Source organism: Neomonachus schauinslandi, chromosome 7, assembly GCF_002201575.2.
Source record: "Neomonachus schauinslandi chromosome 7, ASM220157v2, whole genome shotgun sequence".
NCBI classification, from domain to species: Eukaryota; Metazoa; Chordata; class Mammalia; order Carnivora; family Phocidae; genus Neomonachus; species Neomonachus schauinslandi.
This window is the reverse complement of record NC_058409.1, coordinates 89,488,149-89,503,116: the sequence shown is the minus strand read 5'-3', so window position 1 is coordinate 89,503,116 and position 14,968 is coordinate 89,488,149. Positions and strand designations below refer to the sequence as shown.

The 14,968-nt window shown below is 41.3% G+C and overlaps 1 protein-coding gene across 1 annotated transcript in view; it reads left to right on the top strand.

The window, feature by feature from the left end:
* Positions 1-13,051, top strand: part of ATP6V0E1 (ATPase H+ transporting V0 subunit e1) — a 31,231-nt gene extending 18,180 nt beyond the window's left edge. The window contains exons 3-4 of the mRNA XM_021698399.1: positions 4,580-4,709; positions 12,574-13,051. Of these exons, the coding sequence (XP_021554074.1) occupies positions 4,580-4,673 (94 nt within the window). The 3' untranslated portion in view covers positions 4,674-4,709; positions 12,574-13,051. The remainder of the gene's footprint in view (positions 1-4,579; positions 4,710-12,573) is intronic.
* The last annotated feature ends 1,917 nt before the right edge of the window (positions 13,052-14,968 follow it).

The following is a 14,968-nucleotide window of genomic DNA, read 5'->3' as shown; positions in this document are numbered from 1 at the left end:
TTGTAAAGTAAATAGGTTGTATTTCATTCTGTGGCTGTCTCACAGAGAAGAAGGAATAACTAGTATTTATTGAACATCTAGTTGTCAGCTACTACACAGAGCAGTTTCATGTATTATCTGTTTAATTCTTAACATCCTGAGACAGAGGTTATTATCTTCATTCTACAAAAGGGGAAACTGAGGCTCAGTTTGTAAGGTCACTTGCCTGGAGTCACTCCACTGATATTTGGTGTAGCTGGAATTGAAATGCAATCTTGTCTAATATTCAATCTCATATTTTTTTTCTGCCTCTCTATAGTAATAACAGAAGCTTTCATTTTAAAAATTCAGTTTATTCAAACTAAAACAAAAACACACAATTCACTCATTTCCCATCCCCTACACCCCACCTCTGGCAACCACTAATCTGTTCTCTGTTATCTGTGAGCTTGTTTTTTTTTTTATATGTAAAACATATGAGAGAGATCATATAGTATTAATCTTTCTCTGACTTACTTCACTTAGCATAATGCCCTCAAAGCCCATTCATGTTGCCACAACTGTCAAGATCTCATTCTTTTTTATGGCTGAGTAATATTCCATTATATATACTATAATCTCTTTACTCATCCATCCATTTTGATAAAGGCCATATTTTTTAGTTATGTCTAATGACATTGCTGCCCTTGAAAGAATTTGTGTCGTTTGATTGGGATGAGGGGATATGACAGCGGTCATCTCAGTGGAGATAAGGCAAGTCGCTCTCCTGCATCTCTGCCCTTTCTTCAGGAGCCCACTGATAGAGGTCATTCCTATCCTGGCCCTCTCTGGAGGGAGAGTGGATCAGAAGAGAAGTCCTAGCCGGACTTAACCCATTCCAGCAGGGAAGCCAAGCAGTTACCCACTGGATCTGTGCATCACCAAGAAATAACCATTCCTTTTTTCCCTGTTCTCATATCTGAGTGTGGAACAAAAAAACAGAGCAAGATTTGAAAGATCTGGATATAGCCTTTGTGCTTGGAGAATTCCAATAACCAAGAGCTGAGCTCATGATTAAGTGGGCAAGGAGTGTTTGTAGAATGAACGCTCCCATGCATATGTTATTTTAAAGCACACTCTGCTGCTAACCTTGCCTTGTGTCTCACAAGCTCATGAGTCCCTCAAGGGTTGGCTCCTTAACCAGTTAATCTTTGCGTTGGTAAATGGTTGTGGAATTCATTAGGAGCTCCGGGGCTGCTTGATTTGTTTTGCCCTTAATATGCTATGGAAGCAGCCTGATATAGTGGGACTCAGGAGTTCTGGGTTCCTCTTTTTTTTTTTTTTTTTAAAGATTTATTTATTTATTTGACAGAGAGAGACACAGTGAGAGAGGGAACACAAGCAGGGGAGCAGCAGGCAGAGGGAGAAGCAGGATTCCCGCGGAGCAGGGAGCCCAGTGCAGGGCTCGATCCCAGGACCCTGGATCATGACCTGAGCTGAAGGCAGACGCCCAACGACTGAGCCACCCAGGCGCCTCTTCTGGGTTCCTCTTACAACTTTATCACTGATTGACTGTGGGGTATTAAGCTCTCTAGCACTTAGTTTCTTCCTCATTAAAATGAGGAACAGGGACTTGACCTCTGGTCCATTCCAGCCCTGCAGTTCTCTGAAATACGTTACCACACCGTAGCTGCCTCAGTAGTTCGAATAATTTCAGATGGTTGGTTATTAGGCTGGCCTTCAGGTTATGGAGACATGTGGAACAGTTTGGGCAAGTGTGAAGGGTACACTTAGTTCTCTTTTCTTGGACACATGAAGTAATAGATTCATTGGAATATGATCTCTTCCTCCACCCACTTCCATCAATTCAGAGTAGATTTTTTTCTCCTTCCAGTTTTCCACCGTGTTTATCAGCTTTAAAGGGAAATTTTAAGTCAGGCGGTAGTCAGAAGGGCAGGCACAGAGCTCAGCTGGTTAGAGGGGAAAAATTCCTCCATGAAATTTCAAGTGAACTGACCTGGGCTTTTTCCCAAGGAATTTTCTTGAACTGTAGTTTGTTGGTTTGGTTTGGTTTGTTTTTAAGTGAGATGTTTTGCTTGATTGGAAACATTAAGAGTAGTATGTAAAATTAAATTTTAGAAAGTTTCTGGATCCTGATCTGAACAAAGTGGACTTTGTTCTTGATTTAGGATATTTTTTTCTTTACCTCAGGTAACAAAGGCTTATGATGGACTTCATCAGCAATCAGCAGATGGATTCTTTGTTTCCTTAACTCCCAGACAGATTAGGTTTAGTTAAATGGATGCCTTCTGAAATGTTGTCCATTAAAAAATATTTCAGAAGATAACTTTTATAGGGGGAACGTTAGTCTAACCTGATTTCTGGTTCAGAAGCTACTACCGCCTACTTAGTATTTATGACCACAGGCAAACCATTTAACCTCTCTCTGCCTCGGTTTCCTTCACTGTATTGTGGGAGAATTAAAGATTATATGTGAAGTATAGCATCTGTATTTTTTAAAGCTCCCTGAGTGATTATAATGTGCAGCCAGGATTGAGAAGCACTGCTATACATCATACAAAGTGCTGGGAGATGGTGCTTTTATTTCATTCTGTACGTTTTTTGATGAAAAAAAAAAAGATCAGTTTAGGTTCTAGCATATTTTTTATCTAGTACTTCTAAGCATTGGCCAGTTATTTCAGTCTCTTACGAAAGGACGAACGACTGTTTTTACAGTCAGCCTCTATTGCCTGCTGGGATTGGGGAAGTCCTGGGTCTGTGTGGAATTTTCCATGACTCTTCGCTGCGCACCATTAGCGCTCACTGCAGTCACAGAGCTTTTCAGTGTGTCTGCCTGTGCTGTCCTCTTTCTTTGTTTCACAGTGACAGATAGATGTGATCTCAACTACAAGTCTTGGTATTTTGTTTGTGTTTAATATTCTTGTTCTAAGGACAGATCAGAGCATCTCATCCGAATTAGCTTTTTGTTTATAAAGTGAGTCAGCCTAGGGTATCTGTTTTGGCCTGATTTCCTCAGGTATCGTGTTTCCTGTCACAAAACCACCTTCTGTGGGGTGGGGCGGGAGGGCGGGTTCGTTTGTTTCTGTAGGTGCGAGCTTTGGGGCTTCGGGTGCAGTGCTGGCAGATTCTTCAGCAGTCCGGTCATTGGTGATCAGAATTGGCTTTTTGATCCTTTGACTGGAAGAGTTCTAAAAATGACAGCAACTCAAAGAAAAGAGATGTAACCGGTTTAACAGCTTGGTTGGGTTTGGCTAGTTCCCCTCTTATAGGGGAATTTAAAGTGCTAAAATTTTAGAAGGAGACTCCTGTAGCAATATCTCTCCTTTTCCTTGGAAAGCAGTTCCCTCTATTACGTGCAGAGAAGATAGCTGCATCAGATTATATTACTAAAATCTCCTCTCCCAGATCAGTCGCTGGAGGCTGGGACCTCCCTGCAAAATGAGTCTCTGATCACTTCATACGTATTACAGAGGAATGAAAGGCAGTGTGTGTTCTGCTTCATTCTGGTCTCTGCTCAAGTGTTACCTCCTTGGAGAAGCTCTCCCTGACTACCTCCATCATTCTCTATTCCTCCATCCTACTTTATTTCCTTTCTGACATTATGTTATGTAAGCTTTGTGAAGATAGTGACGCTTCATTTTCTCCTTTCTTTTCCTGGGGCCTGGAACCTAGTAGGTGCTCATTAAATATTTGTTTAATAAGTAAAACATAGAATGGTTTGAATGGCCAGATATTTGTGTATTATCTTCCTTTTTGTTCTTTGCTTTGGTTTTAGCTCAGTGATTCTCAAACTTTGCTGGGTATACGTTATCACTGTGTCAGACATAAAACCACTTACTCAGAACTTTGCAAGCTGTAGAAGAAAATTTTAAAGGCAATTTTGACTGTGTACTTTTTTCACTTTTAACCTTGAGGTAGTATGTAACACCACTGTACTTCCTCCATAAATAGTCTGTATAGTACAGAGGAATGCGTTGTTGCTTAGATTCTCAAGTAAGCTGGGGGAATTAAATACCCATTTGGTTCAGCTCCGCTGGGGCCAGAAGATGTGTTACATATTTTAGTGGAGCTGGTGATTAGAGAAGGGGAGCTCAAGTGTTACAGCCTAATTGAAAGATGGTGGGCTGAAATTTAACCTTGGCTCTCTCAGTAAAAATGGATGTGTGCTATCGTTTGTGGGTCTTAGCATTTAGAGAATGGATAAAGTAACACCCATTCTTCCTGAGCTTGGAAGTTGTGATGATGCTAAATTGAAATTAAGTAAAGATAATCTGAGGTAAAGATCTTATATGAATGGGGGAAATCTTGGATGCTTGGAATTAAGGTAATGAGAGAAAAGACAACTATGGTGAAACCTCACTGCTTTGTCACTATGTATTGAAACAAAGGCAAGGTATGCTTTTTGAAACAGGGTTTATAAGATACGCTACCATCAACACCATGTGTTTTATGAACTTAAGTGTATGGAAGGTTTGGTCCGAGCAGAATAGATTTAAATTTTACTAAAGCATTCGTTTTCATCCTAGTTGAAAATGGTACTGTTCCAACATGAGTTCACCACTTTCTTTTGTTGCTTTTCCTCCCCCCATCATTCTTTTAGTTGGCTGATTGCAATTCTGGCCCAACTCAACCCTCTCTTTGGACCACAGTTGAAAAATGAAACCATCTGGTACCTCAAGTATCATTGGCCTTAAGGAGGAAGACCTGCTCTCCAGTGCTCCATCATTGAGGTGACTATACCCTTGACCTTTCACATCAGTGTTGTCTGTCACACTGTCAGCTAGAGGTTGCCTTGACTTTTCTTCAGAAAACTACAGCCATTTTAACACTTGGCAAGGGCAGGCTGCTCAAAGTAAACATCTGAAGAGCAGAAATAAATTTGGAACTTAGGCCATTCACTTTACCAAAGGATTTATTCATAAGAGTCTTTTAAATTCTGCTGTTACCCAGCCATTTATTTATTTTTTTTATTTTTTAAAAATTTTTAAAGATTTTATTATTTATTTATTTGACAGAGAGAGAGAGAGAGAGTTAGTGAGAGCAGGAACACAGCAAGGGGAGAGGGAGAAGCAGGCTTCCCACTGAGCAGGGAACCCGATGCGGGGCTCGATCCCAGGACCCTGGGATCATGACCTGAACCAAAGACAGACGCTTAATGACTGAGCCACCCAGGCGCCCCTTACCCAGCCATTTAAATAAAGTTTGCATGCAGTCTTTCAGACACAGGAGCATGACTGTTTATACTGGATATTGTAGGATTCTTAAAGTTGCTGACAGATTTTAAATTAAGGGCATTTCTGAATGCTTTGGATAGAGAGAGACAGGTGCCCTTTGAAAACTGAAGTTAAAATTGTAGGTTTTATTTGGTTCAGAAGATCAGGGAGGTAAGGAGTGGTATAGTGGGAAGATTTATTCACTGGCCAAGAGTCAGAAAACCTGTCATTTAGTTTGTTCCTCTTTTTCCATTATTTTGATAAATGAAAGTCAGCACTCAATGCTTGCCTAGATTCTGGTTCCGCTTTTTTGGCAAGAGTGTTTTTTAGGTGGTACTGTGAACTCATATCAAGAGACACACGATGTCTGACTCTCCTGTCTTTTGTGATGCTGTAATGGTCATTGGGTTCAGGTAACAGCACCCTGGTCCCTCCAGTTGCAAAGTTCTCTTCCAGCCTTTTATCTGGGGATTTTATCCATTGATGATCTTAGCCTGAAGTAAACATTTCAGTAGAAAGTGCAAAATGATGATTTTCTAGTTCCATCATTACATCTGCATTTGATTAGATGAAATGTTTCTATAAGGATGAACTTACCCTCATTCTAGGGTTGTATAGTAACCTTGAAATATAGATCATACAGGAAAAGCAGTATACATATTTAATTCTTTTCTTTTAATTTTCAGGGTAAGATGTTAGTGCCCAAGTTACTTCCAGGGTATCCAGAGAGGTTTTTTCTTTCCTTTTGAATTTTAATTAGTTACATTTATTACCCTTTTAATGTTCAGTTGTTCTTTCTTTGGCCTACGGGAGCCTGTCTAGACTGGCTTCTATGTCCTTTTGATATTAGTCCTTGGTAGTTTCCTTACTTACTGGCAACATCAAGATGCTCCAGACCCCTCTGTGTGTGTTTCCTGTTCCAGACTTGGAATCAGCTGTTCCTCAGATTGCTTTCTAAATTTCCCACTGAAAGGATCCCTGGTTCACTAGTCGGTTCTCAAGCCCAGCTGGCTGTGGTTCCTTCAGTGGGAAATGGATTTAAAAGCCAGGATCTGATTGTTAGGTGCATCCATTTCTGCGGGCGTTGTTGCTTCTAAGTCTTTACAGTGGACAGAGCCAGGAAGTAGTTCTAAGAAGAAAAAAATCATGAGTTCGTGTTAGTACCTTTTTTTTTTTTTTTTTTTAAAGATTTTACGTATTTATTTGACAGAGAGGGAGAGAGCACAAGCAGGGGGGAGAGGTACAGAAGGAGAGGGAAAAGCAGGCTCCCCATTGAGCAGGGAGCCCGATGCGAGGCTCGATCCCAGGACCCTGGGATCATGACCTGAGCCAAAGGCAGATGCTCTAACTGACTGAGCCTCCCAGGCTCCCCTCATGTTAGTACTTTTAATTCAAATTTAACATTACATGGTTTTTACTACTTTGGTTTTATTCTTGAATATCATTCACATATGCTGAAAATCTTGGCTCCTACAGACAATTTAATTACTTATTTTCATTATCCTGCAATATATATAGTTTCAAAGTAACATCAGTTAGCTACTAACTCTAAGTTTATTGAGTGCAGTTTAGGATTTCTTTGCTGCTTTATTTGTCCTTAGAACAAATAAAGAAAAAAATGTCGTTTTCTGAGGTCACTTGAAATATTTTCTCTCATCATAACCAGTTGATACGTAATTAGATTATTTTATTTTGTGTTCAATTCAAAGTAATTTTTTTATTTGCTACTGTTTTTTGAATATGTAAAACATATTTCCAAAGTAAAAATTATAAACAAGATACATTCAGAGAGGTCTTCCTGTGTTTCATGTTGCCAAGATAAGCAAATACATACATACATATTAATCTATATATGTATGCATATATACATACGTGTGTATATCCCCCACACACAGCTATTACAAAAGAGATTCCATATTATGTATACTATTCTGTACCTTGCTTTTTTTCACTGAACAATATATCCTAGAGATTGCTCTTATCAGTGTATAGAGATCTTCCTCAATTCTTTTTATAGTGATTGATGTACTTTTGGATTGTTTCTAGTCTTTTGCTATTATTGATAAAGGCACAATATCATCCTAAACATAAGACATTTTATATTTTTGCTGGTGATCTTTGGATTAGAGTCCATGAGAATTGAATCTGGTTTAAAGGTATATATGCTTTTTCTAGCTATTACTCCATTCCCTTCTATAGGGATTATACCATTTTTACATTTCCACCAACAATATACGAGAGTGCCTATTTCCTCACAGCCTGGATTTTTGCCAGTCTGATAGGTAAGTAGTCAGGTGTTTTTTTGTTTTTGTTTTTTTTCTTAGAGTTCTGTCTTTGCCCAAAGGGGAGTGTATATACATATGTATTGTCTGATTTATAAGATTTTATTTTTTACCTGTCTTTTTTTTTCATCAAATTCTCCTGTTTGTTATCCTTCCTTTTAAGTATAGTGGATATTAGGTAAGGATGTTGATTGGGGCAGAGACCTTCAGGCCTCAGTTGGATCTCCTTCCAGCATTGCCTTTCACTTAACTTCTCTGAGCCTCATTTCCTTCCCTTGTAATAAAAGCGAATTGGACCCTGTGGGTCTGGAGAACAGTGAATGTGTGATCTGAAGGTTTCGTTTGTCCACATTTTCAATCTCAAGTTAACCTGACAGACAAATTCCTTGCTTGCACTCTGGTCCACAGCACAAACCAGGGCTGCTTGAAACCCTTATATTAAAGGTGGTTCCTTTACAAGCAGATTCCAGGAAGCAGAAGGACATAATCAGGAGAACCCTAACTAAGAATGTCCTGTCACAAATATTCTATTATGGTAGTGCCATAACTGTAGGTCTTTGGAGTTATCACATGAAGAGATCTAATCTCTGCCTAACATGGGAGCAAACAATTCCTGTGACAGGACTTCACTTTTCTTTGTGGTAAATCGAAAGACTGAGCTAAATTCCCTTTTGAACTTTGTGGGATGATAAAGGAGTCCAGAAACCAGATTTAGGCCTGTCTTCATCTGCTAAGGAAAAGTGTTTGATTTTGTGCATGATTAGAGGCCAGATTTTGGGAAGTAGGAGGTGTAAACCAGACATGGTATTCAGCAGAGGAAAATGAGGAATAGTCGTGAAAGCTTTAGAGTAATTTTATATAGATGGAATTGACTTGATTTCAACAGCACAGTTAAACACCTAGCTGATCTTTTGCTACTTTAATCACTTTACTTGCCATGATTTTCTTTCATGTGTTGATGATAGACTGAGTTACAGCACATTATATTTATTGGCTGGGAATCTTCCTGGTACTAATCTAAGAACAGCGCTCATTCCATCTCTGCCCCCTGCCAGCCCCGTCTGCCTCTCCTAGATTCCTAAGATGCTTCCGGAACTGTCACATCAAGACGGCTGGGGCGCCTGGGTGGCTCAGTCGTTAGGGTCTGCCTTCGGCTCAGGTCATGATCCCAGGGTCCTGGGATCGAGTCCCACATCGGGCTCCCTGCTCTGCGGGAAGCCTGCTTCTCCCTCTCCCACTCCCCCTGCTTGTGTTCCTGCTCTCGCTATGTCTCTCTCTGTCAAAAAAATAAATGAAAAAATTTTTGGAAAAAAAAAAAAAAAAAAAAAGACGGCTGTTTTGTCATGACCCATTTTCCTACAGCCTTGGGGATGTGATGCTAGTGTGGAATCTCCTTGGAGTGGATTTGGCTTCAGCCCCAGCATCCTTTAAGTTAGTTGGTTTACCACACCATTGTAATCTTTTAGATGAGTCGATATGGCTTACTGTAGTCCTAAAGGGCAGACATTCTATTTTATTAAAGAGTCTGGATAGGAGAGGAATAAAGTGTATTGGTAATTAGGCCTCTGCCCAGGGGGGCTGTTTTTCTATGCATTCCAAAAATATTTGAGCGCTCATGAGGTGCATGGTACTGAGTGGGGATTTCAGGGAAGGCTGTGGGCTCTGAAGAGGTTTGTGATTTGTTGAGAGGTTGAAATGAAGCCATATTTGTGAAAACTTAAACGGTGCAAGGTGTTTTGTGGTTAAAAAGTGTATCTTTTACTCTGCTCTCTCTGACCGGATATGCTGTTGCCACTTCAGACTGTCATGTCTTCGTTTCAGTTCCTGAGGTTACAGGTTTCACTGTCACTTAGAGTCAGAACCTATCCGATCACTTCTTTTTCCTCTTCCTCAAATCCAGTTGATCCTGTGAATGGCTCTTATGTCTGCTTCTCCTCCCTGTCCCTCCTTTGGGCGCCCTGATTTCTGACCTTGATCATTGCAGCTCCAAGACATTACAGGGGCTCTTCATCAGGTCCCCCCGCTCTGTAGTCACTATATCTATGAAACACCACCCTTTTTGTCTTCCTGATACAGCACTTCCTGAAAGAGATTACTGCTTGCCCCAGAAGCTTTCAGTAGTTCTCCATAGGCTACTGCAGGGTTGTTGTTTTTTTTTAAACTTGAAGTCCCTGAGTTTAGTGGATACCTGCCCCTTGGAATGCTCTGTAACATGTGGTAAGCACAGCTTTTGTCAGGGTCACCAAAGTTCCCATGAGCCACGGAAGGTAAGAATGACTAACCTGCAGATTGTGTCCAGCTTCCCAAGTTGGCGGTCAAGGCCTTTCCAGTTGCCTTCAAACCACTTTTGCAGCCTTTCTTCACTGCTTTGCTCTAAGATCTATTGGTTCCAGCCCTGCCATTTCCATGTTCTTGACTTAATGAACTTTGCTTAGCCTCTCCTGTTTCTCACTGCCCTACGACATTCATTACTTTAGGAGGCAGATTAGTAAACACACTATTCTGCAGACATCCTCTCTGCTCTCTTGCCTTCATTCACCCATTCTCTCAATTCTTTCTGATGTTTTCTCTCTGAGTGTCCAGCTTGCAAATCCTTGTACTTTCTTTTCTGGCCACTTGGTCTCAAAGTGATTTCCTTTCTCCCTAGATGTATTTAGCTCTCCAGTTTTTGCCATTCATTTTGTGCATTGCCTTGACTTGTTAAATACACATACCTTTCATTTGCTTGGATATCTCTTGTAGTTAATCTACAATAAACACGTATCTTACACATAATTGTAAAGAAGGAACTGTTTTGTGACTTTATCTGAAACAAAAAAATACAGATAAAAATGAAACCTATTTTTTGATTAAAAAATATATATTCATTCATCCTCCCTTGAACAGATTTGCTGGTTCTGCCCTTAATATATTTATGTTGTCTTCATTCTCCTGTTGTATCTGAAAATAGCTTTAGTGATTTCCTTATTTTATAAAATGAGAACATGGACCCTTTGGTTGAGTTCCTCCCCACCCACCCCCAGATGGCTATTTCATGTCAGAGAGACAATTAGAATATGTGCTTCTTTAATTCACTCCCAAATCAAACCACAAGTCCATGCCATTTAACATAACACTCACTCACATTTATCTGAAACTAGTATCATTGAGCTTACGTGAAAATTACTCTGTTTCTCTGTGGTTTTCCAAAGGTGTGAAGACTTATTTTTCCCTTTTGTTATTATTCATGTGTCCAAAAAGGTCTAAACAATGAGGAGGTCTAACCTTTGTGCTTCATAAAAAATTAACACACAAAACATCTGTATTCACTGCTTCAGGATTCTCAAGTTAAATTTATCATCTGCCTGGAACTCAGGGCTGTGCAGATGGATTGTTCTGCTGGCCTAAGGAGAAGAGGAAATGATCATTAGATTAAAGGTTTTATGAGGCTGTGAGGCCACAAGAAACCAGTAGCTCTGGTAATTGCCCCTCCCTGGCCCGATGTGGTTATTTTCCTAGTACACTGTAAAAAACAGTCCTCTGATTATATCTTGAGTTGAATGTGTTTTGTTAGCAGTGTCCCTCCTTAGTGGGTCCAGCAGTCTGGTGCTTTCCATATTGAGGGTGATTGGACTGCCCCAGCTGGCTCCAGGAAGACTTACCAGCAGCCTTGTGTTTGTTTCTGGGCATTATGGACCCCAGGCCTTGGGAAACCTATTATTTTACCACACTGCTCTGTGGATTCTCCTGGTTGTGCCCACTGATTGGGAAAACCTCAAAGGCCCATCAGATCTCCTACGTCCTATTTGACCTTCAGTCTTGTCATATATGCCTGCCTATAAACCATGTCTCTTCCCAGTTTAACTAGCTCCTTGCCCACATGTATGTAACCCTCAACGTTCTGGCAAATTGTGTGTCATAACCAGCTTGTCTTCTTTTTTCTTTTTCTTTTTTTTTTAAGATTTTATTTATTTGAGAGAGAGAGAGCGTGCACATGAGCGGTAGGGAAGGGGCAGAGGAAGAAGCAGACTCCCGCTGAGCAGGGAGTCTGATGCGGGGCTCCATCCGAGGACCCTGGGATCATGACCCAAGCCGAAGGCAGACGCTTAACTGACTGAGCCACCCAGGCATCCCTTAACCAGCTTGTTTTCTTTTCTGCCAACTAAGGTTTTGTGTGGAAATTTCCCTTGAAAGCCACTATTTACTTAATTTTTATATTCTCTTCATTGGCTTTTAATTTTGAAAGCAGCATATGTGGCTTTGTTTATATAGTCCTTTATTTTATCTTTTTTAAAGATATATTTATTTATTTATTTGACAGCACAAGCAGGGGGAGCGGCAGGAAGAGGGAGAGGGAGAAGCAGACTCTGCTGAGCAGGGAGCCCGATGCGGAGCTTGGTCCCAGGTCCCTGAGACCATGACTGGAGCTGAAGGCAGACGCTTAACCAACTGAGCCACCCCAGCACCTCTATACAGTTCTTTAAAATAAGCTTTATATAAAGGAGTTTATGCAACCACTGCTATGAGTTTGATGTGTGAAGATTCCTATTTTAAAAGTTTGCTAGCTGAGGGGCGCCTGGGTGGCTCAGTTGGTTAAGCGACTGCCTTCGGTTCAGGTCATGATCTCAGGGTCCTGGGATCGAGCCCCACATCGGGCTCCCTGCTCGGCGGGAAGCCTGCTTCTCCCTTTCCCACTCCCCTTGCTTGTGTTCCCTCTCTCGCTGTCTCTCTCTCTGTCAAATAAATAAATAAAATCTTTAAAAAAAAAAAAAAGTTTGCTAGCTCTAAGAGGATAGGGGCAAATAGGGATTCTTGAAGTGAACTCATTAGATTCCAGTAGGATTAGTCTGAGTCAACTTCCTGCTTTCCATGACACAGTCAAACTGTTACTTATGATCCTCAGTTCAGCATTGTCTTCGATAATCGGACCTATTGTTACAGCCCTGCAAAACCTGCCCAAACTGGGACTTTACTTGAGCCCACTTTTCATTCAAGTATTTATTGAGTACACCTATATATTTTTAAATTATTGGCCTGATTGACTTTTCTTGATGTTATTAACCTCTTGCCCACTTAAGGATGGCGTAAGGATCAGTTACTAGAACGGCTTTGTTTTGCAGGTCACGAAGAGAATTCCTCTAGATGCAAAATCAACTCCAAACCCAGACCACCTTCTTTGACTCGCCTCTTTTGGCCGTCAGCTGCCTTAAATATTCACACCACGTTTGAATATCTTATTCTACAATGCAGTATTTTTCCTGTCACCTTTTTTTACGTTTTGACGAATTATGTGCCTACTTAACCTAAACTGTGCTGACTCTGTAAAGTGTTTATGCACTCTTCTGAGATAGAAGGTGCTATTCTTCTGAGAAATACATTGCTCTCTCCTTGGAACCTGTGAATTTGAAGATGACTCCTGCCTGGTCACAACATGGGAATCAGCAAAGTGTTTAACTGTCACAAGACAGAATCCAGTGGGGCAGTCAGTAGGAGAGCATGTTCAGAGGGGCTGTTGGTCCCAACAGAATCGCACCAAAGTATATTTTCAGGATGACTTTCTTATTTCTGCCATCTACTGGAATAAATTATTTTTCTCTGTGGAAATCTGGTTTCAGTGTTTATTAAGTTCATTTTTGTAAGCTTTTCCGCCTCTAGATGATGCCTTTAAAAAAAATGATTTTGTAGTTCAAACTGAAGTTGGAAATATGAACGTGGTCATGTAGTTTGATGTACCTGAAGAGACTGGTGAGTACTTTTCTTAATCATTAGTAATCATTTGGGTGCTTACTGTAGCCAAGGCACTGGAGGAATCAAAGGTGTGGGAATTGAGGTCCCTGTAAGTTCAAGAGCTGATACACAATCTGGTGAGGTAAGGTCGGTCTACATAGAACTGTAATCCGAGGCCGTGTTAGACCACTGTCCATAAAACAGTGGTTATGATGGTGAGCAACTAGAGGGTCCATACCCAGCAAAGGCACAAGATGGAACTGGCAGTTCCTTGTACCATCACACCCTCGGAGATAGTACCGGAGAAATCAGGACGGATTAAAAAGCCTGGGCTGGGACGGTAATTCTGTATTTTGGTAGCAGCCCTCTGAATAATTCACTCATTTGGGGACTTTATTAGCTTTAAGAAATTAAAAATTTAAATGGATCTAAATTTTCACCAGCCCATGGCTTTTTGACAGCTAGCCAAGCCAAGAATGGATTTCCTGTTTTGGAGTTTGTGCTTTTCTATTCCTCCCAAACTGTCTGAACTTGTTGCTTTGCTGTTCTTAATAATAAGAGTTTCAGGGGCGCCTGGGTGGCTCAGTCGTTAAGCGTCTGCCTTCAGCTCAGGTCGTGATCCCAGGGTCCTGGGATCGAGCCCCACATCGGGCTCCCTGCTCCGCGGGGAAGCCTGCTTCTCCCTCTCCTACTCCCCCTGCTTGTGTTCCCTCTCTTGCTGTGTCTCTCACTGTCCTGCTTTCATTTCTTTCTTTTCATTCTTTACTTTTATTTTGAACTTCAAATTTTCTTGAGAGGCAACTCCATACTTTACATTTCCAGCAAAAGGGTCTTTTTAGCTTATTTCATGGAATCCATAAAACAGTGAAGGTCTGACACTGGAGGGACCATAGTGGCAAACACTAGCTAACCCATGGTTTTATAGATAAAGAATCTGAGCCCAGACAGGGCTTAATGCAGCTGGTCTGAAGCAGACCAGGGAGTAGGATCCATATTTTTTAATTTCCCCTCTAGAACCCTTCTCACTTGCCACCCTGCCTTTCCCAAAGTTGGAGCCAGCCTTGAGTTTCAGGCATTAGGGAAGAATTCTTTTTTTTTTTTTTTAAGATTTTATTTATTCATTTGAGAGAGAATGAGAGAGAGCACATGAGAGGGGGGAGGGTCAGAGGGAGAAGCAGACTCCCCGCTGAGCAGGGAGCCTGATGCGGGACTCGATCCAGGGACTCCAGGATCATGACCTGAGCCGAAGGCAGTCGCCCAACCAACTGAGCCACCCAGGCGCCCCTAGGGAAGAATTCTTCCAGGCTGTCTCCCATCAGAGCAATTCACTTGACCTTAATATTTGTCATTGAAGAAAGCAATGCTGGTGGTTACTGTGGGTACATAAAAGGATGCTGCAGTCTCTGAACCCTAACCATGGGGGAAGTGTGACTCCATTGCAGCTGTCTACCCAGATTCTCCAAGTCAGGCCCTTCATCCCATTATTGCTGGGGGTAGCCTAAAACCTTCCAAACGCCACTCTGCACTGCTTTCTTGCAAAGCACCACGGTTTTGAAGCTGAGCCTTGTGATGTCTCTTGTAGTGGCACTTCCTTTGAGTGTTGCTTTCGCCTGTCTTGAGTTCAACATATGGCATTAGCTGATAGGGAGCCTACGTTGTTTCAGCACAGCAGACCTTAGCTGTGGCATGCTTGTGGCCGTGATGGAGGACAGCGTTCATGATCATGGTTTGGCACAGTTCCAATTTATGGCATAGTTGAAAGCAGAGGTCATGACCCTAGCTGATCCA